A 27351-nucleotide genomic window follows, 5' to 3' on the forward strand; every position below is an offset into this window, starting at 1 on the left:
GACAAATTCTGGTTCACTACTGTAGTTGTGAGTATATTTTGACTGGCCCTCAAAACTTCAAAGAGTAGTTTGAAGGTTAGTGCTGGGTTTCCTGGTTAGGGTTAGTTGTGATGGTTAAGCTTATGGTTGGGGGAGTGAGATTATCTTACTTACCCCAGGCTGCAAAGCTGTCATTTCTCTTCTGGATCACATGATTAATTTTGACCGAGGGCTGACCTGTGCCAACAATTGTGTCTTGACTTACTGTTGAACTTTGAACTACTTTGCGTTAAAGGAAGTGCTTGTGTTCTCTTGTTCATATTTTTTTTCTTTTTTACATTAACAGGGTTATTCACTGTTCTGACATTTGAAGCAAACTGCGGCTTACTAGCTCTGCTTTTTTTTGTACTTTTCCTCTGGGGGAAGACACAATATTGTCTCTTTAGTCCTGTGTAAGTGCTGAATGAAAGCCTTTGTTACAAAGTGGAGTACTCTGCTTTCAGTTCAAGTTGGAGACACTTAGTAAAGCAGATATGCCCAGGCAAACTCAGTGGTAAATTTTGACCTTTTTACTCATTAATGGAATCATTCCTGCCCACAATTCACAAGAAAAGCTTTATTGTACTTTTGCATATTCAATAATTATGCATAATTAGATGTTCTCTCTCCTATCTCATGAAAACTAATAGCAGTACTTGGCTGATTATAACTGCCCTCTGCTGGACAAAACAGAAATGTAATTCCTCTTTTCCATTTGTATTCAGTGTTTTAACATAATGTTGTTCAATGAATTATCATACAGCAAATGCATACATAAAATTTTAACTGTGCATTGTTTTTCCTATTATTTCTGAATATATCAAATACGTTATTTCTGTACAGTAAGATAAGTTTGTATTAATTTCATATATACAGATAAATAAAATATATCTAAAAATATATGTATATATTAGATAGTATCTAATATATGTCAAATTGATAGTATCTAATATATACATATTTGATTACCAGACTGATTAATCTGCTCTCTTTTGATGCTAACCTCGAAGAAAAAATGGTACTTTAAAATAAGTTTCTAATGCAAGTTATTTAAATGATGTGATGGTAAATGTATGTATTTTCAGTAGCTTGAAGAGAAAAAAAAGCTAGTGTTGCTTTATTAGCTCATATAGTAGGCTAATAGAGAGAAATCCATCTAGGTACAGTTCTGAGTATGTATCCACTATGGCTGCCAATCTGTGTTCATGAACAGCACCAGCATGTGTATTCTTCCCCCCTCATGAATTATTAAGTGGTTGGTGTAAACAGAGACATCTGGCTGAAATGGCTATAAGGCTCCATCAATTCCGTCTTCTTTGTTTCCTGTGTGTAACCACTCTGCCAAAATCCATTAAAAACATTTTACTATCTTAACTCAACAGCTTATGATTGATTGCTGGCCTAGTTTGAATGACAGCTACACATTACTTATATTAGCTCTACAATATATTTTTTACTAATATGTGCACCCCATTATGATTTAAAGTCATTACTTTTGTTATAGATGCTTTTTGTCGCTCCAACACAATGGTCAAAAACATTACTCAATCTTTAATAAAATACTGAAATTGCAGTCATACTGAAGTCTAAGTTTCAAAGACTCCGAAATCAGGAGAGACATGTTCTCAGACTTGTGGAACTGTTAGACTGTTAATCCTCAACAATTCCAGATAAAGCATAAGTGGGTTGGTAGCAGGGAAAACAGGAAAAGTGATGGTCGCTAATGTCAGATCTGAATGTCACATCGACTGCTGGTCGATGACCTTTGACTTCTTCCCAGTGGATGCAGTTTGAGTGGCTTTGCTCATAGATCCCTGATGTTATCTGTTACTGGTGTTCCTGCTTTGTATTGTCCAGCGTCCTTGCTGTTTCGCTGATGCAGACAATGACTTAAACCTCTTTGTATTTACTATATAATGCACTACATTTACTCTCTGCAAGTTTAGTAATAGAAGTGTACAAACTCTATTCATATTTAGTTTGTTTTACTCCAAATTCTGAGTATAAATTCAGAACTCAAGTATATTTTTCTACAGGGCCTGATTCTCTATAATGAAATGTCTTTTGTCATCTCATCAGCATAGCATTTCAAAACCTTCTTTTGTTCACCATGAAGTATCCACATTAGATTTAGTGTTCATTGAAGTATCATTTTCAACCACTACCACAAACAACCCTGCCTTCCCTCTGAGAACAGAGATCAGGTTTCTTCTCTATGCTGAGATGCAGGGCAGTAGGTGACAATCTGAGGATGACCTCAGAGAGCTGTGGGCTGTGGGAGGAGGGGCAGTGATGATGATGGAGGGAGCAGTGTTAATTTGAGGCGAGACATAAGGAGTGGAAACTGAGAATAGTAGTTCAGTCTGCCAGCACTAACTGAAATCTTCTACCAGATTAGACACTGATCGAGGTAAGTTATCTGTGTGGCCTGCTTTAAGCTTCATAAAGTATCATCATGAATAATTGATGCAGCCCAGATGTCAATCACCTGCTGTTTTGTCAGTTCCACAAAGAAAACAGACAGTTTGAGGCATGTGAATCAATGGAGTAAAAGTCAGGTTCAATTCTGGGTGTGGTCAGGTGAACAGTTGGTCACAGCTGCTGCAGTAGAACGAGCAATATTGTGACTTACATAACAGAAAGATAAGCCTTGTTCCTGCGTGCGTGGTTTTGTGTGCTGGTTTGATGTGTATATGCTTGAACTCTGCGGAGCCCTGCTGGCACAATAGCCAGCTTTCCCTGGGGCCATGACGGTGTGGCTGCAGCACCCACGTTCACATTCCGTCCATGCTGGGTGTGGGTGGCGTCTCCATGCTTGGTGGAGAATGCTGAGGCAACAGTTGAGGCAGAAAGCGAATGAGGAGAAGGACCATGGACTGGAAATCCTAGATTAAAGACTCATCTAATGAAAGGTATCCTGAAAGAGTGTGTGTTTTGGTATTGATGGGTAAAGCCATTTTGTATGTTTTGTCCTGGCTGAGATGTGCGAGTAAATGCATGTCTGGAGTGGAAGGGGAAACCCATGGCTGTAAGTATTTCTGCATAGATTGTTAGTGAAACTCTCCCTCACCACTTTGTGTCACCACATGTGGTTTGTATGTAAAGTGGTGGATCTGCTATGCACAATGTTAAGCACAGTTCGTGTAGGTCTTCGAAAAAAATCTTTTTTTTTTTTTTTGCATTTAAGGTCATACAGTGTCTTGAAATGGCTCTGGTTTTGATGATAGGTTTTAAATTTGAGGGCATGACTAGATTCATGAGGATTTATTATTTATAGTCATGAGCTCTGTTACTATATTGGGCCATTTTTCGAACAGTGGTAGTTGTCTTTGTCCTGATTTGAAAGGTCATGTGTTTTCAGAAGTATGGGAGGCAGAATGGGAAGGTGCAAGGCATTTAGTTACACAACCACAACCCATCTTTGCTTGCAAAGACTGTGCCTTTGGTGGATTCTCTTTTTTTACTCAATCATTATTCTCTCACCTGTTACCAGTTAACCTTCTAATTTTAGAATAATCTAGAATGGTGTTACATATTTTATACAATTTTCTGCCTCTTTCTTAAATGGTTTGAGTGTGTTACATGGATTAAACTAAATTTGAACACATTCACAAAATACAGTTAAGTTATTCAGTGTACCCACTGAAAATACATATAATTGTAGATTTGTCAGATAAATAAAATTCAAAAAATTTAACAAAATCATAGACTTTGGTGTTAACTGCATTTAAGAAAAAGTCCCACCTTTTCTGTACAGAGACCTCAAATTCTAGGGGCTCAAAAGTATTGAGACAAACTCAAATATTGTACTGTGCGTTGAAGTCCAGATGGGAGCCAAAAAAACATTTTAAAAGGGGAGCAGAGCTGGCCAAAACTAGATTGAATATCAGTGGAGAAGAGTATTATGGACTTTGAATCAATGTTTGAAATTTGTGGGTCCAATAGTTGAAAGCTTGTAAGAGGAAGAGTTGGAGAAAAGTATACAATGAGTATTTGCAGTCTTTAGTGAACGATGAGCTCTGTCATGGTTCAGAGCTGAATTTCTGCCACTGGTGGTGTTGATATTGTAAAAATTGAAGTGTCAAAAGTACAGATGATGCATGACAGTGATCCCAAATACACTGCAAATGTACAGTTAAGGACTGCACTCCAGTCGAGATGCGAATATCATTGAAATGGAATGGGCTCACCTGGACAGATGAAAACATAAAAGACAGAGTAGTCCAATGCAGAACTCTTGGGACTGCCGAAGGCACGCGGAAATAATATACCAGAAGATATTTTTAGTATTTTTTGATTAAATCTAAATGAAGAGACCTAGAAATATAAATTTCTCAATCCATAACAAAGTTGATGGTGGCCTTGACTTTACAGGTTTCATATATTAAACAGTGTTAAAACATCAAGTGAGACTTGATATTTGATTAGGTTGAAGTGGCAAGATTTTTGGTTAAGTCTATGTAATAATTCTCTTCGGGAATAAAAATATAATGTAGTTAGGACCAGACAGACAACAGGGAATGAACAGGACCTTCTCTATCAAACTTTGATTAATCTCTTAACATCACACTGTTGCTGCATTAGTACTGTTATAATTCACATGGCCACTAGAGGTCTTCATTAGTTAAACATATGAACAACCAGCAAACATTTGAACCAACAGTCATACAGTACTTCTCTGGAGGAGAGGCTGATAAATAAATATGGTGTCTTAAAGATAAGGAATTTGGTCATTTGCAGCACTAAATAACATTAGTGAGTTGTTTATGCACTGTGATTAACGGGGTTTAATCTTTAATATTACTTCAACAGACTTAAATAGAAAAAAAAAACACCAAGTTCACTTTGCCTGTCTGTGGTTTGTTGTTGTTGTGGAAATATAATATGTCTGACTGTATCCCTCAAGAGCTGTGTGTGGGTGGGCGTGTGTGTGGGTGGGTGTGAGTGTAGAAGGATTTACTTCAGAAGCTCATCACTGTTTGGGTTTTCTTTACTGTGTCTGAGACTTACCCATCCCACTGGGGTCAGATTGAGTTCCTATTAAAGGGCAGTACCAATGAATTTCTTGCTGCCTACAAACGACTTTTTCCTACCACAGGTAGCCTTTGGTAAAGAATGGTCACGGCATGAGTTGCAGCAATCTTCCATTCTAGCTTATCAATAAACCCTAGATCTAAACATAGTTACAACTCATTTGAGAGCCTTACTCTTAGCCTTTCACACCCAAACTGGAAAACTCAAAAACCACTATTTTTTGATTGAATTTTCTGATTTTCTATCTGATTTAGTGCTTAGTACAGATAAAGTCATTATAGTGGGTGACTTTAACATTCATGTAGATGCTGACAGTAACTGCCTGAGCACTGCCTTTAATTCATTATTAGATTCAATTGTTTTTTCCCAAAATGTAAATAAACCTACTCACTGTTTTAGTCACACGTTAGACCTTGTCCTTACGTATGGAATTGAAGCGGATAATTTAACCATATTTCCTCACAACTCTCTTCTGTCTGACCATTTTTTTAACATTAAATAACATTTGAATTTACAATAACGGACTATATAGCAGTTAGGGAAAAATTCCACTATAGCAGATGCTTAAGTGAAAAAGCTGTCAACAAATTTAAAGAAATTATTTCTTCATCATTTGCTTCACCATATGTTAATACAATGGGAAGTAGTCTCCTTAATGTTACTCCTGCACAAGTAGATTATGTTGTTGACAATTCTGCAGCCTCACTACGTACAATACTCGATAGTGTTGCCCCTCTAAAAAAGAAGGCAGTAAATCAGCAGAGGCGATCTCCATGGTATAGTTCACAAACACGCAACTTAAAACAGGAAACACGAAAGTTAGAAAGGAAGTGGCGTTCCAGAAAGTTAGAAGAATCTCATTTAGCCTGGAAAAATAGTTTAAAAACGTACAAAAAAGCTCTCAGTGATGCCAGAACAGCATATTATTCATCATTAATAGAAGAAAACAAGAACAACCCCCGGTTTCTGTTCAGCACTGTAGCCAGACTGACTAAGAGCCTACTATTCCCTTAACTTTGAGCACCAATGACTTCATGAGCTTCTTTATGAATAAAATTGTAGCTATTAGAGAACGAATTCACCAGATCCTCCCCCCAAAAATTACAGATAGATCTTCATGTACAGCAGTGCTAGAGTCATCGATAAGGCCCCACTCCCTGTTAGACTGCTTTTTACCCATAGATCTCTCTGAGCTAACTTCAATTATTACCTCATCTAAACCAACAACCTGTCTGCTAGACCCTGTTCCAACTAAGCTGCTCAAGGAAGCTTTACCCTTAATAGATACATTCATATTAGATATCATAAATCTATCTTTGGAAACAGGCTATGTACCACAGGCCTATAAGGTAGCTGTAATTAAACCACTACTTAAAAAACCCTGTCTTGACCCAGGTGTTTTAGCCAATTACAGACCAATATCTAATCTCCCCTTTATTTCTAAAATAATTGAAAAAGTAGTCGCAAAACAATTATGTGATCACCTTCATAGGAATAATTTGTATGAAGACTTTCAGTCAGGATTTAGAGTTCATCATAGTACAGAAACAGCACTGGTAAAAGTCACCAACGATCTTCTCATGGCCTCAGATAATGGACTCATCTCTATACTTGTTCTGTTAGATCTTAGTGCTGCATTTGATACCATTGATCATAACATTTTATTACAGAGACTGGAACATGAAATTGGAATTACAGGAACTGCACAAGGTTGGTTTAAATCTTATCTATCTGATAGATTTCAATTTGTTCATGTTAATGATGAATCCTCCATGCACGCAAAGGTTAGCTATGGAGTTCCACAAGGCTCTGTGTTAGGACCAATACTTTTTACTTTATATATGTCTCCTTTAGGCAACATTATTAGAAAACACTCCATAAATTTCCACTCTTATGCTGATGATACCCAGCTATATTTATCTATGGAACCAGATGAAAATAATCAGTTAATAAAGCTTCAAGCATGCCTACAACACATAAAGGCCTGGATGTCCCACAATTTTTTACTTTTAAACTCAGACAAAACTGAAGTCATAGTATTTGGGCCCAAAAATCTCAGAGATATGATGTCCAACCATATTGTTACACTAGATGGCATAAGTCTGGCCTCCAGTACTACTGCAAGGAACCTTGGAGTTATTTTTGATCAGGATCTATCCTTTAACTCACATATAAAACAAATCTCTAGAACAGCCTTCTTCCACCTACGGAACATTGCCAAAATTAGGAGCATCCTGTCTCAAAGTGATGCCGAAAAACTGGTCCATGCATTTGTTACGTCTAGGTTGGACTACTGTAATTCCCTACTTTCAGGATGCCCCAGTAACTCCCTAAAGAGCCTGCAATTAATCCAAAATGCTGCAGCAAGAGTGCTGACTGGAACTAGCAAGAGAGATCATATTTCACCTTCACTAGCTTCTCTCCATTGGCTTCCCATTAAATGTAGAATAGAATTTAAAACCCTGCTTCTTACATATAAAGCTCTGAATGGTCAGGCTCCATCATATTTAGAAGACCTCATAGCACCATATCATCCCAGTAGACCACTTCGCTCTCAGAATGCAGGCCTACTTGTGGTTCCCAGAATTTCCAAAAGTAGAATGGGAGGTAGAGCCTTTAGCTATCAAGCTCCTCTCTTGTGGAACCAGCTCCCAGTTCAGATTCAGGAAGCAGACACCCTCTCTACTTTTAAGTCTAGGCTTAAAACCTTCCTTTTTAATAAAGCATATAGTTAGTTATAGTTATGCTGCCATAGGCTTAGACTGCTGGGGGACCCACCCCCCAATGCACTGAGCTCCTTTCCTCCTCTTGACCATCTCTCCTCTCCTGTCATCCAGCAATTGTCACCACTGTATGTCATTAACTCTGTGTGTTCTCTCCCGTAGTTGTCTTTGTCCTCCTCTGTCCCCCTCTCTCTGTCCCTTTCTGCAGGTGTCCCCCGGCTTTGAAGCTGTGTGTCTTCCAGCGTGAAGCTACTGATCCTACCAATCTGCCCGATGTTTTGTTGTTGCTTTTGTTGCTCTGTTCTTTTCTCTCTCCCCTTTCCACTCACCCCAACCGGTCGAGGCAGATGGCCGTCCACCCTGAGCCTGGTTCTGCTGGAGGTTTCTTCCGTTAAAGGGAGTTTTTCCTCTCCACTGTTGCCTATGGCTTGCTCCAGGGGGAAATTGTTGGGTTCTCTTTATATATCTTTATAATCTTGACTTTATTCTGTAAAGTGCCCTGAGATGACTTTGTTGTGAATTGGCGCTATATAAATAAAGTTGAATTGAATTGAATTGAATACAGTATCTGTCATTGTTTCAAGAGTAAGTGCCAAAGTTGCCACGTATGGTACAGCACAATTATACTTGCACAGAATTCAAAGACACTGCACAGAAGTGCTGGCTGGATAGATAAACTGTTTGACAAAAAATAATTCCAGTGAACTATGTGAATATTCACAGCAACCGAACTGATTATGTGTGGAGGCTAGAGAATGCATTATATCATTGAGTCCTCTCATCTACAGAAAAACCATGTGCTTTTGTGTAGTGTTTGGTTAACACCCCTGAGACTTTTGCTGATTTGATTTATATGTGGCTGCCATGGCAACCTTTTCATGCAGACCATGGATTTACTGTAAGATGGCACCCACTCAGCTTCATCGCTACTTTCAGTACCAATTTGATCATTTGATGATGATGTGCATGTGTTTGTATCTTTTCTTAGTCATAGTCATAAATCCTGAAGTGCACCAGATGTCAATGTTAGTTTTAATCATATTCAGAAAAAGAAAAGCCCACCCAATTGAAAAGAGGTGTATACTAGCTCTGGTCCAGCTAAGATTTGATTAGGTTGAGGTGACAAACAAAAGATTATGAATGCAACTAATAAACCAGCTTAATAGTAATGCGCAGTTTTTTATCCTTTAAGCCAACCTGCAGCATGTTTATATCAGGAAATATATTTAACACTGGATTGGTTTTGGTTCTGCCATCAGTTATTGCAGTGATTTCCCTAACCCCTTACACCAATTTCAGAAACCATCTTTCCTGTTTACAAGAAATCTGCTTTTCCAAAAGAGTTGCGTGTAACCTGGTTACTTAAGTCCATGTAAATGCACTCTGTCTTAGTGTAAGAAAGGAAAGTTGGCTAGTTGCGACTGCGGCGCAGGAATAGCATAGCAGCTCCCCCATCGGTGTATGAGTGTGTGTGTGATTGTGAGTGTGAATGGGTAAATAAGAAGCAGTGTAAAGTGCTTTGAGTGCCAATAGGTAGAAAAGCGCTATATAAGTGCAGAACATTTAACATTTAGAGTGGTCATTTGTTTGTTTACTTTTTTCTCACCTGAATAGGCTCATTAGGTTGATAATAGATGAGGTGGGAGTATAGTAGTGAGTTGTGGGAATGTAATGATCAACATCCTTTATCCCCCTAGTAGGGCATCGTAAGTTGTGTCCAACCTGGTGGAAGTGTGAAGGGGTTTTGCATCTTCCCGGGGATGAATGAAAAAGCAGCACAGAAATGGTAGATAGATTGCGTCTGACACCTCCTCTTCTGTTGGGAGGATTTTCTACTTGAACAAATATGGCCTCCCATATACCTCTATCATACCATGTATCTTTTCTGTACAAGATGTATACATTGTCCTCAAATGAGTGTCCTTTGCCTTTTAGGGGATGGTACACTGCTGATTTTGGTCCTGAGATGTTGCAAGTTAGAGCTGTGAACACTCTTGACTGTGTTGAACTGCATACATTATGTTGTTTTTCGGTGTCTGGTCTTTTGGCTGGACCAGTCTCTGTCTCATTGTGCTAGGGAGTTTACAGTTAACAGGTATGTGATGTTTTTCAAATCTTTTTTTAAGCTTCTCCGAGACTCCAGCCATGTAAGGAATTTCCAGGTTTTTCATTTATCTCTGATAAATGTGTGGGTGCCTCTTGTGGCCCCTCTCTTGGGGGCCAGGTGGTTCAGTGGTAGAGCATTGGGATGGGATGCAGAAGGACGCGGGTCTGCATCAAACCCCAAAAGGTGTAGCCCCACCCGGCCACCAAGAGCCACCTTGCTGCTGGGCCTGGGCCTGGTTAAAATATGAGGGTTGCGGCACGAAGGGCATACAGTGTTAAAACACATTCCAAATCAACGTGCGGAACATGTTACGCTGTGCCGACCCCTGAAGGGATAAGCCAAAAGCCATGTGTTCTGTCCATCATCCTTGTACATGATCTGGAAACCGACTTGTTTAAAACCCACTTAGAAAATCCAAAAGCCTAGAAAGCTGTCCTCAAAAAGCTGTCCTACATCTATGGAGGTAGGGATGTTTTCCACTCTATCCTGCAGGATCCTCCTAGTTTGTGTTGCAGTAATTTTTTGTCTATTTTTTGAGAACTTCTATTTTCCACTTCTCTGAGTTGTCAGTTGGGTGCGGAAGTACAAGCTCTGTCTGCAACGGGATAATGACTTGTTCATGCCTGGGTAACTTCAATCAGCCCCTCTACTATCTGGTAGAAAGGGATATTTGCTAAGCCTTTAAGCTTCTTTTACACACTCAACTCTAATTAATTAGCAGAAAATAACACCGGCCTCTCTGTGAATGGAGCATGTCTGGATTAACCATTAGTTCCGCCCTCGGTTGCTGTACAGGTGGGTTTAGGAAGCAGTTTTGAGCTGGGCAGTAGAAAACGTTACATTTATCTTGCACATTTCCAAGTGAGGCTGTTTTTTAAGACTTTGCTAAACTCATATTGTTCACCATGTTATAGCAAGTATTTATATTTTATGGTGTGATAGACTTCTTTTGTACCAGCAAATACAAAATGAACTGGGTACATTATTTTTTCAATACATACATATCCCATTGTTTCAATGATTATTACACTGTACCAAGACACTATCTTTCCTTCAAAGTCTAGCAATGTTAACTTTTGTATAAATAAAATCCCTGTAAATCCTGCAGTATTTACATAGTGATTTTAACAAGCTATTTTGGCCTTGCAAGAGGATCTTGCTATAGTGTTCACATTCTCTGACATTCATTTGCATTTAAAAGAACCATTACAGGGTCTTTCTCTCAGATTACAGTTGGGGTGATTCATGTACACATGATTCATTTTTTCAAATTACAAAATTATTAGAACTGATAAATATACTATTTATATGGAAAGCCTTTTCTGCACTAAGTGAATGCGATTTGAGTTGGCTTGCATTAAGGTTATTTGTCATTATGTTTCGTTGTCCTGCACACTGCACTGACTGAAGCTGCTCTGTATTTATAGCAAGGCTTCTTAGTGTCTTTTCTTGTTATTGAGACACCGAGTTCAATGTACCTGCTGTTTTGAGATCGGATTAAGCCCCGGCTGCTGTAGATGGTCTACATCGATAACACGCAGTAAAAGGGAAGCGCTGCTTCTTGTTGTGTGTACAGCGCTTTGGCTGTGAACCTTTATGTAAAGGCTCACCACTACAGATAAATGGAGTGGGGTGGATCTGTAATTTAGGGCTTAAAGCTCTTAGCTAGCACAATTTGGTGTTCATGGAAGAAAAACACAGAGACAAAAGAGGAAGAGTGCCAAGGGAAGCCACAGACATGTAGTACCAGGAAAGAAGAGACCCTGCGAGTATGTGTATGAACTGTGTGTTTATGTGTGTGAGCTTATGTGTAAAGAACACTATGGGAGCAGTGCTGAGCTGGTTTGCTGCTCGCCTTTGTGATCTGATGCTGGACACAGCTGGGGCGATAAAGCACTGGAGAGTAAGTAAAGTTTTTTTAGGATTTAAATTAAACAGGTGTGTATGTAGTAGAGGCAGTTTCGAGTTTGTTTGTGTTTGTGTGTGTGTGTGTTTATAGGTTTTTATACCCCTTACTCATAGGAATGGACCTAAACCAATTTGAAACAAATGTAAACTTGATCTAAAAAGGGATAAAATGATTCATCCATTTGAGTAAGAAGTGGAAAAATGTCTATAGCAGGGATCCTGCAAGCTGATTTGTGTACTTGTTCATTTTGAAATTACTTTAGTGGCTATCTGAATACATAAAACACCAAACCACAGATCCCAGTTTAAAAATGTGTTATCATTGTTATAGGTGCCACCCTAGCTCAATACATGTAAATATGAAAGTGGTTTTTAAAAGAATTAATCTTTCTAACATTTGTTAATAAACACGACTAGTCTGTAGATTGCCACATTAGGTAATTTCCATGGTTTGTTCAGGTGACTCTAAGAAGCATATGACTTGTAAGAGAGAACTTGTAATCAGTTTAGGCTTATTTTTACAACAAAACAACTCAAAGCTGAAAGTAAGGTTCAAGTACATTTCCCAAGTTTACTTAATGTAGTAAGTATTAAATTGTAAGTCTTGTTCATTTAAATTGTATGTATGTATATAGTTGAGTAAAAAAGTTTACCTCCCCTCTATCACTAAAATGGGAAAAATTAGTAAAGAACATTAGTAAAGAAAATAATCTTTTTAATCATCATACAGTAACATTTTATTCACATTCAGGTATTATAAATGTCCCACAAAGGTCAAGGAGCATATACAACCCCAATTCCAAAAAAGTTGAGAAGATTTAGAAACTTAAATAAAAATAGGATTCAGTGATTTGCAAATATCATCAACCCAAATTTACAATATGGGTTTACTATAGAATATATCAGATATATATCAGATAAGATATTTTACCATTTCATTGAGTTGGAAGAGGTGCAGCAAAAGGCTGGAAAAGTATATGCCGCAAATAGAAAACAAATGGAGCAGCATTTGACAACTAATTGGGTTGATTGGTAACAAACTGCATCAAACAATTGTGGAACAATTTGCCGTGATCTCTGGGGCAAAGCAGTTCAAAAGCCTTCATCTCTGATGGTATGGGGGGGGCATTAGTGTCTATGGTGTGGGCAGCTTACACATCTGGAAAGGCTCCATCAATCCTGAAAAGTAAAACATATGCTCCCATCCAGACAACATCTCTTTCAGGGAAGACCTTGCATATTTCAGCAAGACAATGTTGAATCACATCCTGCATCCATCACAACAGCATGACTTTGTATGACAAGAGTCAGGGTGCTGAACTGGCCTGCCTGCAGTCCAGACCTTTCACCAATAGAAAACATTTGGTGAATCATAAAACAAAAAAATCTGGTAATTAAATCATTTTGTTTTTATTTGCATTTTTACATCTTCCAAACTTTTTTGGAATTGGAGTTAAAAAAGAAAGTTACAAACTTATTCATATGTCCCAACCTTTGCCTTTATAACCTCCTCCACACATTTCTGGGTAGCATTTGAGCAATGTTGATTTAATATACAAGATCAGTAACAACATTAACAATACCTGGTGGTTTTAATGTCAAAATGTTATATGTATGTTTTAAGAATATTATGAACTAATAATTTATCATTATATGTTATCCACCTGTCAGGACTTAATGTTATTAAAATCAGCTCCATCGTTAGCAGTGGACAGTGATCAATCACCCTTTTTCTTAATAAATGCTGTACATATTTTGCCATAATTACCATAATTAATTTTGTTAGAAATACATTCTTAGTGGAATAACTTTGTACCTTAAGTAAAATGTAGATAATCTCCGTAGTACATTTATATAAGTAATAATTTTAAAGTGGTACTTGTAGTGGATAGTGTTTTTAAGTTTATACTTGCACCTTTACTTGAGTATTGAGTTTATGTACTTCTGTACACAGTTATCACATATTGTTGTGCATTGGGCTTTGTAGTCACAGATTGCTTAGTGTGGACATGCTGACCTCCTTGACATTATCAAGACCATCACTGTTATTGCTGTGGCTGGTTAGCACAGTTCACTGCTAGAAGCACAATGGAACACTGTACAAAGGGTATTAAAGGAAATTTACAATTAATTATCCACAACAATACAAAAGATGACACAAAGTAATCTGTGACAGACAATCAGTTTGTAACATGAATAACTGCACATCTACAAAATTAAACTACTAAATGCCATGCTCGCAAACTAGGCAGGTATCAGAACAGTCTGGTATTAGCTAAGTACAGTCCAACACCAGGTATACCAAAGTATTTGTTTAGTAGATCTCTGATAAGTACATAAAATTATGCTGAAAGGATTCTCACTTATTTTTCATATAAGAAATATACTAATAGCAACCTTAGATATATTTTTTACTGACATTAGGCTTATTATTTGATTTATATCACGCAGATCCACCATATAAAGTTATGTTAAAATAATACAAACTTGCCATGAAAAACTTCATTTCAAATCATTTCAAAACATTTTATATGCTTTTGCTGTGTCTATACATAAAGTGTGTCAGCTGTGTTTTTAAAACACAGATAATTTGCATCATGCATTTGATATGTCCCTATTTTGAATAATGTTGCACCTGATCATGTGTCTGGTATGGACAGAAGTGCAAGTATCAAGTACAACTCTGTGCTGCACAAACTACACTTTTTGTGTTCACATACACTTATATCAACCCTCCTCTTTTTGCTGTCTCCACAGCCTCAGGAAGTTCTTGAAGACTCTCCCCACCTCTGTGAAGGATTAAGCTTAAACGACAGGGATCTTTTTGTTGATTCCCTGGAATTACGCAAGAGAAGTAAAAGAGGGGTTAATATATCGGAGAAGTCTTTTGACTCCTGCTCATGGCACAGTGACACCCTGTCAGACCTGAATCCAGATGGGAAGGAATGTTTGGATGCTCTGCTTGGACAAGGCTGTGACTATGATGGTTGTCAAGCAACAAGCAGCTGTGTCTGCACTGGGCACTGTAAAGCAAGGCCAAGGGAGGCAGTGACAGCCAAAGGCAAAGATGTCACAGAGCCTTATGTTAGACATTCTAGCTGTAGCAGGAAGACGATCCCACAGAACCATCTGGACCCTAAAATTCCCGCAAAGCAAATCACCAGAGACCTGTGCTCAGTTGATATCCAACCCTGCTTGAGTACAGAGAAATTACATCTCAACTTGAACAAAGAACATTCTGGTTTACAGGCTGTTTGCACAGAAACTCAAGTAAAAGCCAGCACGGACTCATACAGTTTACATGTACAAAGCCAACAAAATACAGACACCTTTGACACAAAGGTAAACACTCTACCATACACTCCCGAAGTGAAGTATTATGCACAGCTAGAAGAAAGCAATTCTAACAGTCTGACTGAATCAACAAACTCAGAAATATGTATGGTTAATATAGATGCCACAGAGAAAAAGACTGTGAAGACACAACAACAAGAACGTTTACAAGTCTGTAATGTGCAGGACGGAGAAGTAAAGAATATTGAACTGGTCACTTCTTACTGCTTAGAAAAATGCCCAGGTTTAAATACATGTAGCAGTGACGTTATTGATAGACATTATGGACAGAGGAAAAAACTAGAAAACCAGGGTATAATCAATGAAGACAGAGAAATACGAGCTGTAAATGTGCACAGCAAAGACAATGGGGACTTTGGCAAGACTGTGGGAACGTATTGTAATCAAGCACACCAAAATATAGAAATTAATGGTAAAGACAACACATGTGCAGCTGGTTCAAAATTCACTGATGTCATTAATGCACAAACATTAGACAGTAACTGTACAACTGCACACTCCAAATCAGTGACAAACCACATAGACTCTCAGTTAATTACAGAAATTGTTGTAGCAAGTCCAAACATCGCAGAAGCACATGGCACAGAGACAAATAGTGTATCACATAAAACAAAATCAGAGCTGACAGATGCATTCAAAATAAATGTATTGGCCCACAATATAGATTTCTGCTGTTTACAATCTCAGTGTGAGAACAGCCATAACAGAGAACTGACAGAGATCCACCCCCAGGTTTGTAATAGTGAAAAAACACACCAGAATAAGGCAAGAGTGTCGGGTGTCTGCTTTCAGGTGGAACAGTGTGGATGTGTTGGCACTACAACAAAGGGGGCTAAACCACCTGGGACAGTAAATGAAATCCATTCCTCCATCACATTTTCCACAGAGACCACAGCCTCCCTTCCATTGGATACCTCTGCTACTGAGCTGACTGCGGTTCAGAAGGTACCTAATCCAGCCTCACTTGTCTCATTGACAGACAGGCAACTTGATCAACATTTTCCAAGTGAGAGGTCACAACCTTGGCAAGTTCCAATTCAAACTCAGGATTTAATCCCTGATCACTTGGATCAGGGGTGTGCTACAGTCGAAATACCTTTTCATAGGCAGCTCTTCTCTGTGGACAGGCTTTTACAGAGGGCACAGACAACTCAAATCCAGTCTGACACTGCTAAGGGTTCTGAGGAATGTCCAACTCATCACCCACTCTTAAATAATCTGCTGTTATCAGAAAACCTTAAAGGAGAGAGAGGGAGGGTAGGATCCGCCTGCTCTCTTCTCCAGCAAAACAAGGAATGGGAGGGGGAGGACTTTTATATTTATCTTGACCAGGAACAAATTGTGGAAGCAGTAAGCGAAGCCAATCCTTCCCAGTCACATGTTGGTATAACAGAACTTTGCAAGCACAGGGAGCTTATTTCCAAACCAGGTAACAGTGATGTTGAGTTCTGTGCTTCACATTTGCCTGCTAAGATAGACAAAGCATCAACATGCCCTGCTGTTGCTAAATATATTCAGCCCAGTCGACAAGAACACCAAGGTTTACCTCTAAAGACAAGCACAGATTTTAGTAATTTAAAGCAAGTTCAACAGAATCCAAAAACCCCTGGTTCTGACTTTGGCCTGAAAAATTCTTTTGTTCTGATTTCTGACTCTAACAATAACACCAAGGACAGCATAAAAGAGGTGGGGACAGGGGAGGCGATAGGCGTTTTCTCAGGGGCAGCCCAGAGCAGCTACAAAAGTAATGAGAAAATAAATTGTCCTCTGGTAGAACCATCCTCAAATGTGAGTCTTGACTTTTTGGATGATGTAGACAAGCCTTGGAAGAAATCTGAGTTTTTTTTGTCTTCACTGGATCAAAAACCCAACAGGAACAGTGAAGACTTCAAACCATTTGGAGCGAATGACCTTATTAGCAACTGCCATTTCAGCCTGGGTAAAGCAAATAACATAGAAAAGCTAAAGGCAGAGAAATGTATTGAGGATAACAGGGTTGTACAAAGTATAGACTTTAACTGTTATAGATCAGAAAGAAATGAAAACCCTAAAACAATAAGTTTAGGCCTGGATGGTGATTTTGAAGAGGAGCAGCAGAGGGATTACTGCTTACCTAGCAGAAAAAGAGAAAGCTTTTTAGAACCACTGGGGGAATATACACTAGCTGAAAAGTACAGAAAGCAAACACTGGTCAGCTTGCCAAGTCTGCCGCAGGAGGTGAGGACAGTGAGGTACTCACATGCTGATGTCAGCCTCAGTCGGCTTGCTGTCAGAAGTTTAGAGCCAATTCGGGAGGCTGAGGGTTCACTGGAAAGCTGCAGCACAACAGATAATTTAATAACAGAAAGAAATAACGAATATGAGATCATGAGGCCTGCTGAGGAAGTAAGCGATATCATTAACCTTTCAGGGGACAGCTCCAGTCCAAAGAGACCACAACACCGGACTGAGCAGAGAGAACAATTTTTAGCAACTGCTGAGGTGGAACCTGATCTGAACACAGCTACATCTGTCCTATGCAGTAGTAGTGAAAATCAGTGTGGATCTCTAAATGTTGCTTATGATGCTGTGTCTTACACTTCCGCTAGCAGCAATTGTGATGAGTCTGAGGATCCTCACTTTGATATTTCAGACAGAAATTCTAACCTTGACAAGGCGATGAAGAAAAGTAAAACAAAAGGCAACCAGACAGGAAATAAAGGCTCTAAGTTTTCAGTCTTTGCTAAAATGCCCTCTTTTAGAAGGTCTAAGGGCTCCAAGGGTTCTAAAAGTGAGGATGTACTCCAAGAGTCCCCTGATATAGGCACTGAGTGGTTTCTCTCTGAGCAAGGTCAACAGAAGGACAATTCTGATGATGAGGTTTTTGTCAAAAGTGATATCTACAGTCACACAGTCCAAAGAACGATGTATAATGAAATAGAAGAGGACTGTGGCTTCTCCCACCCTTCTCCCTACACTTGCTATGCCCGTCATTTAGTCAGCCCAGGGAGTAGTGAGGTGGGTAGCAGAGGATCTATTTCAGACAGCCCCCAAGTCAGGCAAGCCCATTCACCTAATGGTCAAACCTACAAAAGGAGCAAAAGCAATGACAGTTTGAAGATTCCATGGAAAAAGTCTCTGTCCAGTCTGTTTGAATCTCGTTCGGTGGATAAAGAGAATGAGGAGCAGGCAACTGTGGGCAGTGATGCGGATTCATGTAAAGTAAAACAATCATGGAGGAAGTTAAAGAAAACCAAGGAAGCTGATATGCTGAAAAGAACTATTTCTGTGCCAGTTGGTGAGTGTAGCAACGTGGCATCCGAGCAGGACTGTGAAGACTTTACGTCCTCTCTAGTCATTGACAGGCTCAGCAATGCAGGGTCACCATCCTTCATTAGAGGCCTTCACCACACAGACCCTATGCCAAAACGGGGAGTTCCACAAGAAAGTGCAAGTCTACATCAGTGCAAATCTGAGGGTCAGAGAAGAAAAGGTGCATCAAATGTTCTACCTAGAACACTGAGCATGTCTGGCTTACCATCATTTTTAGAAAATTCCTCAGTCCCACAGCCCAGTAACACCAGCCCTGTCGCATCACTAGCCACGCTTTCTCATCAGCCTTCACCTTCTCAGACTAGATCTCAACCAGTGGCTAGTGAGGGCTTGGCTGAGAGCCCCTTACGGCCAATGAGCCCTAAACCTAACAGCCCTAGACCAGTGTCACAGCGAAAGTTTTTTCGCTACCCTCATTCATCAAGGACTAGTTCTTTGTGTTCTATTAACTTGGGTCAGTCAGTCAGTGTTGAGGGACTGACAGATCCCCCCAAGAGACCTAAAACCCTAAAACCCTCCAGTAGCCCTCTGGGTGTCAGCCTCAACCCCCTGGATGCAGCTGAGGGCAGAAAGGACAGTCAATCACACATCAGCCTGTATGCTGGCTTCATAAATGAATTAGAGGTAAGAGAAAATCAGTTTGGCACACACAAGTGATTTCTGATATGTATGTGGAAATGATGCACATGTCCTACCTATATGTGCAATCCCCATTTGGGATGGGATACTGTGAATGATTAGAAAATCATTTGAAACCCTAATGTTGATTGTAAATTGCCTAAAGATAGCATATCAAATTTTGAAAATGAACCATTTGATTAAGTTTAAAAAATATCTGCTTATTTTGAATTTGACGCCAGCAACATGTATCACAAAGCTGGGGCAGGGAAATGCCTATCATTGTGTTGCATCACCTGTTTTTAAAACAGCACACTAAGTTTTTGGGAAATGAGACCAACTGCTTTCATTTTGAAGGTCTTCCATTCTTGTGTATGGTTTTAGCTGCTCAAAGGTTATTATTATTTACCTTATAATATGCCAAATGTTTTCAATAGTTGTCAGACAATTTTAATATAGATATGCACCCAGACTCTTTTACCAGAATCTTTTAATATGGAGCTATGCTGTTGTAGTACATGCAGAATGTTTTTGAAAAAAAAATTTGTTTGCATGGCAGCATATGTTGCTCCAAATCCTTTATATATTGTTCAGCATTAATGGCTACTTCACAGATGTTCAAGTTACTCATGCTGTGTGAGTTAATGTATCCCCACAGCATCACAGATGCTGGCTATTGAACTGTGTGCTGACAACAAGCCAGATGGTCCCTTATCTCTTTAGCACAGAAATTATTTTTTATAAATGTAATATTCCAAAAAAAAAAAAAGAATCTAAAAGTTTTACTTGTCAGATCACAGGACAGTTTTACATTTCACCTACTTCGTTCTAAATGAGCTTGGCTTAAAGGAGGTTACAGCATTTCTGGATCTTCTTTAGACACTTGGTTGCAAAAGTTTGCATTAAAGTAAATAAAAAAAAAAAAAAATGTCTAATTTAATTAATTTACAAGGGGATGCAAACCTTTTCACAAATATAATTTTCAATTTTAAAGGTAGTTTCTTTAAATACACTCCTTGACCATTTATACTAGCTGAATACATACAACCTATAACTAAACTACAAATGTGATTATGTTTTCCAGAGGAACATAAATACAACCACATTACATTTCCTGTGAACATAATGAGAACATGTTGAAATGTAACTTAAACAGCAAGTTGCAGATATGTTAATACTGAAGATATCAAAAAATTTAAGGAAAATTTAATCTAACTTCACACAAAACATTTTTAATTGTTTTTAGACGCATACACCATCTTTCTCTAACCCTAATGTAATTGGTTTACTTGCCTGAACCTAACCAGAGACAGGACCTAATCATTGTTCTCGGGTCTTTGGCTTGGCAGTCCTCCGCCCACCACCCTTTCCAAACACCTCCTTGCAACTCCCTTTTCATTAATAACAGTACAGTTTCATTCATCCAAAACATAGTTTGTATTAAATCATAATAAACAAATCATTACATTTGCTACAAAAAAAAAAGGGTTTTGAATGATTTGCAAATCATTAAATTTTTTTATTTGCGTTTTACACCGTGTTTCCACTTATCTAGAAATAGGGATTTATGTTAAATGTCGTTTGGTTAGGCTCAGTCAAGATGCCAGTGAGGTTAAAACCAGCATCAGTTAATCTCTGGTTTTCCTCCGGTGGTTTTTATGTCCTTTAATGCGTGTCACAAAGTTTTTGACAGTTTATCAATATCTATCAGTGTGGGTTGGTACAGAGAACAAGCCTTTCTTTCTTAGTGGCTCTCTGTGAATGGGATGAAGAGGAGGAGAGAAACAGCAGTGTCAACCCTTTGTCCCTCTCGGCCCTCAGCAGATAGATTTCCATTCTGTGAGTTAGCTGGCTACCATCTTTCTACATCCCTGCCAGTTCCCACTGTATTCATGTAATACATGGCCCATGACATGTTTTGTTAATCTTCATTTGTCAGCTGCTGTGAATCAAGCCTTAACTCTTTTTTTAAGACATAATAAACAAGCCATATGCATCATGCGCATGTCTGTGCATGTTAATATGAAAAGTACAGCTAGACTGATACTGTGTTACGTTTCATTGTATTTGTAACATAAATGTTTTACACATTTTTTAAGTGTTTTAGAAACTTCAAAATCTGATGATGATATCTGTTTTTAAAAAGAAAGCATAACAAAAAAAATCAAAAAAATGACCCCTTATATCATTTTGTCTATTAAATATATATAAACAAAAGGTATGTAATGTACTCACCAAACATGTGACATCGTGTCAAAATGATGAAAGTTTTTTGGCTACATATTGCACCCAGTCACAAAATAGCCACATGAGGTAAACTGATATAGAAAAGGTGACTGTGACTAACTAGTTTACTGTGCACTCAAAAGGGCACACAAAATGGTGGTCAACCTGCCAGCCTGTCCGGAACACGAAAGCTGCTGAAGGGTGAGTTGAAGACCTCTGTTGTTGTTGGTGGGCTGAGGACTGGCTGCTTGGTGGATGTAGGATGTGATGAAGTTGGCCAGCAGCAAAGGCGAAGGTGTTTAGATGACCTCTGGATTGAAGAGCAAAAAAAATACAAATGGAAACTGGCAAGAGGCGTCAGGGGGAGTCTGGGCCAACTCAACATACTGATATCTGAAGAACTGGACAAAGTAAGAAGTGGCCACAGTGCTGTGAGCAGCAAAAACAAAGATCCAAACCCTGGATATCTTTGTAATTTCCATCTTTTTCCTCCTCTGCATTAATTCTAAGTGTCTGCACCACCTCTGAGTAGACAGCTCCTTCACTCTGGCAGCTTCTGACAACTTTTCCTGGAAATGAAACCTGCAAATCTCTGTCCTCTCTTAACTTTCTTTTTCATGCATGGCATCATTTTTCCTGTTCTTTTCTGCACTTCATTTCATGCATGCCTATTTGTCTTGATTTTTTTCTTTGCACATCTCTTTATTTTATCTAATGAGCAATTGTCATTTACTTGTTAATTTCCAGTTCACTGTTAACAGGACAAATCATGTCAGTGACTGAAACTGGGCATCTTTCATTCCAACAGACTGATGCTGGAGTCACATTAGGGTCTGTCAGAGTCTTCCGCGGGATACCTCTCAAGGCCCACTGCTTCTCCCAGAGTACTCCAATTGGTCTTGACTGCCTGGGTTGGAGGAGAAGTGTCTCCTACTCCTGTAAGTATTCACTCTTGATTCAATCTGGTTCTTTGTCATTCACATTCACTCTAGTTGACTGGTGCACTGGATGTTGGAACATTTAAAAGGGAGATTTTCTAACTAGACTACAGGAAGCTTTGCAATGTGCCCATGTGGCTAAGGTTTAGTCCTCAGAGCTGCCGTAAAATACAGTTCACACACAGTAGACTATTCAGAGTATGTGGTCACATATCCATATACAATAGTCAGTACACAGTGTGCAGTTCCATTTTTTACCTGCTGGCTGCAGTAAGTTCCCACTCAAACCTCCCTCCTAACATACAGACACACTGTAACAAATATTTAGAACTGGCTAATGTATTTGCCTGCGCTGTAGTGCAATTACCAAAGCAATAGTTTTAGGATATCCTTCATAGTATAGTATAGTATCACATAGAAAAAACTTATTTGTACACAAACATAAATACATTTAAATGAATGTATATTTTTTAACATATGCTTGAGACTGTCTTGGAAGTCAAACCTGAACTTTGTCTAATAACTCAAATATCTGCCAGTTTCATTAGATGAATTTTATGTTCTTCCACCTAGGAAAAAAATGTATATATTTATGTATTGCAAGAAGCTTTTCATTCATTATTTGCTTTTTGTAGTCACAGTTCACTAGAATCAAGGAAGAAAAATGCAAAAATTGCTATTTGATTAAAAGGATTTCTACTTACTACTTCTACTGTGTACTGTGATGTACTTGCTGTACATCACAGTTTAACATTTTTGAAGAAAATTTTGAAATCAATATTTTGTCCAACTTTAAACTCAGCTTAAAATGATTGATAACACTGACATCAACCTTACAGTCCACACTTTGGTTGTGGTCTCTGAATCCACTGCATGTGTGGGACAAGTCTGCATACACACTCATGGTCTTACCTTGTCAGGTAGCAGATTACACACTCCCACAGTGAGGTCAGTAGTCCTGCTTCAAATGTGTCCATATACAGTAATTAGATTCATTGGTCTAAATTGAAAGGGAAACTAAATCATAAGACAGGTCCAGTGCAGTCTCAATGTGTCTGGGACTGTGAATGGAATCAGCGCTCACACAGTGAAGCCGCTTTAATCGATTTATACAGTGAAATGCTTTATCATTCTGATCCCCAGCAGAGTAGAGTTGAGTGAAGCAATATATCACTTTTTCTCATGTAATCGTCTTTAAGGTGGTTTCAATAGGCTGAACTCCCTTATTAATTGTGTCTGTTCTTCAAAAGTCAGATGTGAACAGCTAAGTCTGGCACTGCTAATCTTAGGTTCATGGCTTTAGCCAATGTTTGTTCACTGACTGTGACTCAGCTAGGAAAGACCCAGCTATGGGCAACACTGGCATGCCTACTCTGCATAGTGACTGTAGCAAATAGAGCTGTAAATAAGGAATTTTAAACTATGTAATACACATGTTATTCATCAGACAACATTTAATAACTCTTGTTTTGGTGACAAAATTAGTCTGGCTTTTCAGTTTCTCTCTGACTTGTGCTGTTTCTGTCACTGTGACATTTTGTGTTCATTTCATAATCTGCACCTGATATTTTGTATTGGCTGACGGAGAAAAAAAAGTCGACTGTTACACAAGTACCAACGAGTGAGGTTAAACAGCAGGGGGGACTAAATACAAAGGGACTTAATTATTAGGATCAATTCAGTCGGGTGACGTCGACTTGCTTATACTGATACATATAGGATATGTGTATCAGCATTTATTGCAAGGTGTGCAGATTGTTTTGGTTTTCAGTCCTTGACAACAATATACTGTATGATCTGAAGGACTGCTTTGTTCCAATAAGTGTTCATTTTATTTCCTTTTATTTATATAGTCAATCCCACTCATACAGTCTAAAACAATTTTACTTAAAACAAAACACATACTAGTTAGTTTTACATTTTTCATGACTGAAAAGGTGCAGGAAGAAGATAAACTTACATTACCTGCCCCTTACCATAAGCATAAATAAGCAACAAAAAAAGACGATCAGTTCCACACTTTGTACAACTACTGTTAAGTTCAAGCGCTTTCTAGACTAATTTAGTAACCAAAACACTTTTAGTTATCTCCTTCATTTTTTAATTATTTTTCCTCTATACCTTCTTTAAAGACAAAAATATTTGAAGTACCCGTTAAATAATTCTGTAGGGATTTCCACAACTTAAGATCACACAATACATATACACTGTTATAAATTTGGTGCCTAAAAAGTATTTCTTTTGGTGATCCTCATCTAGAAAACTACAAAGTTTTAGTTCTTTTGGCAACACAAACTCAATCACCTCCATTGTGTTGGCTAAAAGGCAGAATGTTTTGGCAAATTTGAGCAACTAAAAACCTTGTTTTTGTTGACCTTAGGTGGCTCAGATTTTATCTGCTCATTATTAAAGAAAATGTTCAAAACTGACAACTATTCTAATACTAAAGTTAATTTCTTAATGGACTGTTGGTCAAGCTAAACAAGCAGGACCATATGGTAAGATATTCTTTTTTCATCAATGTCCGATTTTTTATTGACTACCTACCAATCAATTCATTGGTGAAATAATTGGATTTGGATAACGAAGAATTATAAAAAGGATAATAATAACATTAGCCTAACTCAGTGACATAGAATGTGTGGTGACATCAATGTTTGGTGTGGCCAGGGGGGCAGTGGAGTGCTGTGTGTATGAGAGGGTGGAGAATGTGTGTGGGGGGTTGTTTGAGGGAGGATAGAGGGCTGGCTATTCTCAGTCTCCACCTAAATGGAATCCTGCACCATTAGTGAGCTGTCTAGCTAGCTGCTAGCAGGCAAACGACAAAGTCGAGCTGCAGAAGCCCCCCTCCAGGAACCCCACTGATGTCAACCTAGAGACAGAGAGAGAGTGAGATAGAGAGAGGGAGAGAAAAAAAAGAGAGAGGAAGATGGACCGGGTGTGTTAATGTGAGGAAATGAAGCAGTGTGCAAATGGGTAGAGAGACACAGAGAAAAAGGAGCATAGAGAGAGAGAGAGAAGGCAGTTGCTGTATGAGAGGCAATCCAGAGCAAAGAGATGACGGGAGGAGTGGAGCGCTGTTACCGCTCTCCTGATCTGTGCATGGGATGAGGAAGCAGCAAGTTGACAGCTGAAGCTTACCATAGAGAATAGTGCAGCAGATCTCAGCCGGGAGACCACCTCCTCCTCTGCCTCCTCCTCTTCCTTCTCTGCACTCTCTCTTTGCCATTGGAATAAACCACCTACTCAACCACATCACCTCTACTTATTTTCCACTTAGTTTCTTCACTGCCCGCTTGCATCCCCCCCCTCGGTTGTCTGCATCCAGGTTTGGATGCGGACCCAGCAGAGCTCGGAGGGGGGCGTGCCCCTGCCTGGGGGCAGCTGTGGCAGCAGCGGCAGTTCAGGTCTATCGCCAGGGTCTGACTCGGACGGAGGCAGCCCAACAGGAGGAGGGGTGGACAGCATGGTGGATGGCAGTCTTGGGGTGGGTGGATGTATGGGTGGAGGTGGAGGAGGAGGAGGTAGCTTAGGTGGCACTCTGAGGGGGGTCCTGTCGCGCTACTGGAGCTTGGAGAGTCTGCACTCCACCACAGGTAAGTTCTCTGCATAAAAGATGCAGGTCTGTGCAGATCTGCTTCAGAAACCACCAAATATGTAATATGTAATTTGCAACTTGCAAATGTAAAGTTTCCTTTTTCATGGGTGCCTAAACTTCTTTGTATGTGACCATACATGCACACCAGCACACTAACACACTGCCATGAGGTTAGTGTGTTATGCAGGCTTGGATTAGATGTTTTTTGTGCTTGTCATGCCAAGCCTTCAGCTGACACCTTCTGTTAGGTTAGGTTCTGTGTTTATGTGTATGGGTGGGCTAGCTGCTCGGCTTTCTAGTTGGGGTGGAAGAGCCACAAAACAGCAACATCTGTGAATTTTGCAGCACAGTTTATGTGTGTAATTTGTATTTGATAGAGGTGGTAGTCACAGTGGCCCTCAGCTAGCATTTAAGGAACCTAAGACACCCCCCTCAACTGTCAGGAGCAGGCTTTTGTGTTTTTTATTTAAACTAGAGTGTATATATTTTCTGCATTGTTGCCTGGTTGCCTGCTGTTGTGACAGCACAGAGATAATAGGAGAGAAGAGGAATGACATGCAATATAGGCTCATGGGTAGACTCTAATTACACGGTACACAGTGATTACATGGTCAGTGTGCAGCAACCCTAGTTCAACGGAACATCAGAATTGTTTTTAATATCTAACTTGGAGAAAGTAAATGACATTTAACAAAATATATTAATTCTCTCAATGTTAAGTGTCTTATTGTAAGGAGCTGGTAAATAATGTAAGCAAAATAAAGCCATAAATGAGATTTGGCAGTCACAGGCTTTAACTAATATTGATTACAAAAGATTAAAAAACCTTTAAGCAGTGTAAAATAAACTTGAATAAGTCTTATTTACTGTAGACCAATAGATTTTTTTTTCACTTCAGAAGACACCAATGTTTGGGCCATCAGCAATAGTTTGTGTACTGCTTAGCATCTCAAACCTGCCTGTCAGCCCGTTTGCTGTTGCTTTCATTGGATTGTGTTCAATGTAGCATTTTGAGGAAAAGACAGAATGTGACAGAAACTGGCCAAAACCTCAGGACAAATATAGAATAACAAGCCAGCAGCAAATTAAGCATTTGTGGGGAAACATTAGTTCTTAAAACTATGACATTTAGCAGAATCTGCTTTGTTAAAATGTCATCACACTAGGTTTGTCATGACTGCTAGTTGCTGTTTTTGCAGCTTTGTGAGTCAGGCTGTGGGTGTGTGTATGTGTTTTAAGCTATGGTTTACTTTGTGATGGTGGATTCAGACAAACATTTGTCCTATGTGAAAACAAAGCAGGGGTCTGTGTGGATGGGGATGCGTTGTTTCTGCTGGGGAGTCCAGTTGGAGGAATGCATTTATGTGTTTAAAGTTCTTGAAAATATTTACTGACAGGATTAGACATCTCTGAAAAGTTCTTAGCGGAAAGTCATAATGGTGGTGACAGTTTTATCATTAGTTATGATGATCTCAAAATATCAGAAATACAGCATTCACGTTGTAAAGCCTGCAT

General features: G+C 39.1%; 1 protein-coding gene across 5 annotated transcripts in view; it reads left to right on the forward strand.

Moving 5' to 3' along the window:
• Nucleotides 1–27351, forward strand: part of arhgef4 (Rho guanine nucleotide exchange factor (GEF) 4) — a 107530-nt gene that overhangs the window by 36192 nt on the left and 43987 nt on the right. For 4 of the 5 annotated variants that reach the window (XM_067485999.1, XM_067485998.1, XM_067485996.1 and 1 more), the window contains 3 exons: nt 14548–19080; nt 21444–21710; nt 22109–22238. In XM_067485999.1, the coding sequence (XP_067342100.1) occupies nt 14548–19080; nt 21444–21710; nt 22109–22238 (4930 nt within the window). Of the gene's footprint in view, nt 1–14547; nt 19081–21443; nt 21711–22108; nt 22239–25064; nt 25835–27351 lie in introns of those variants that run through there. The other variant, XM_067486000.1, reaches the window with a different exon arrangement.

Source organism: Channa argus, chromosome 19 (assembly GCF_033026475.1).
Source record: "Channa argus isolate prfri chromosome 19, Channa argus male v1.0, whole genome shotgun sequence".
NCBI lineage: Eukaryota > Metazoa > Chordata > Actinopteri > Anabantiformes > Channidae > Channa > Channa argus.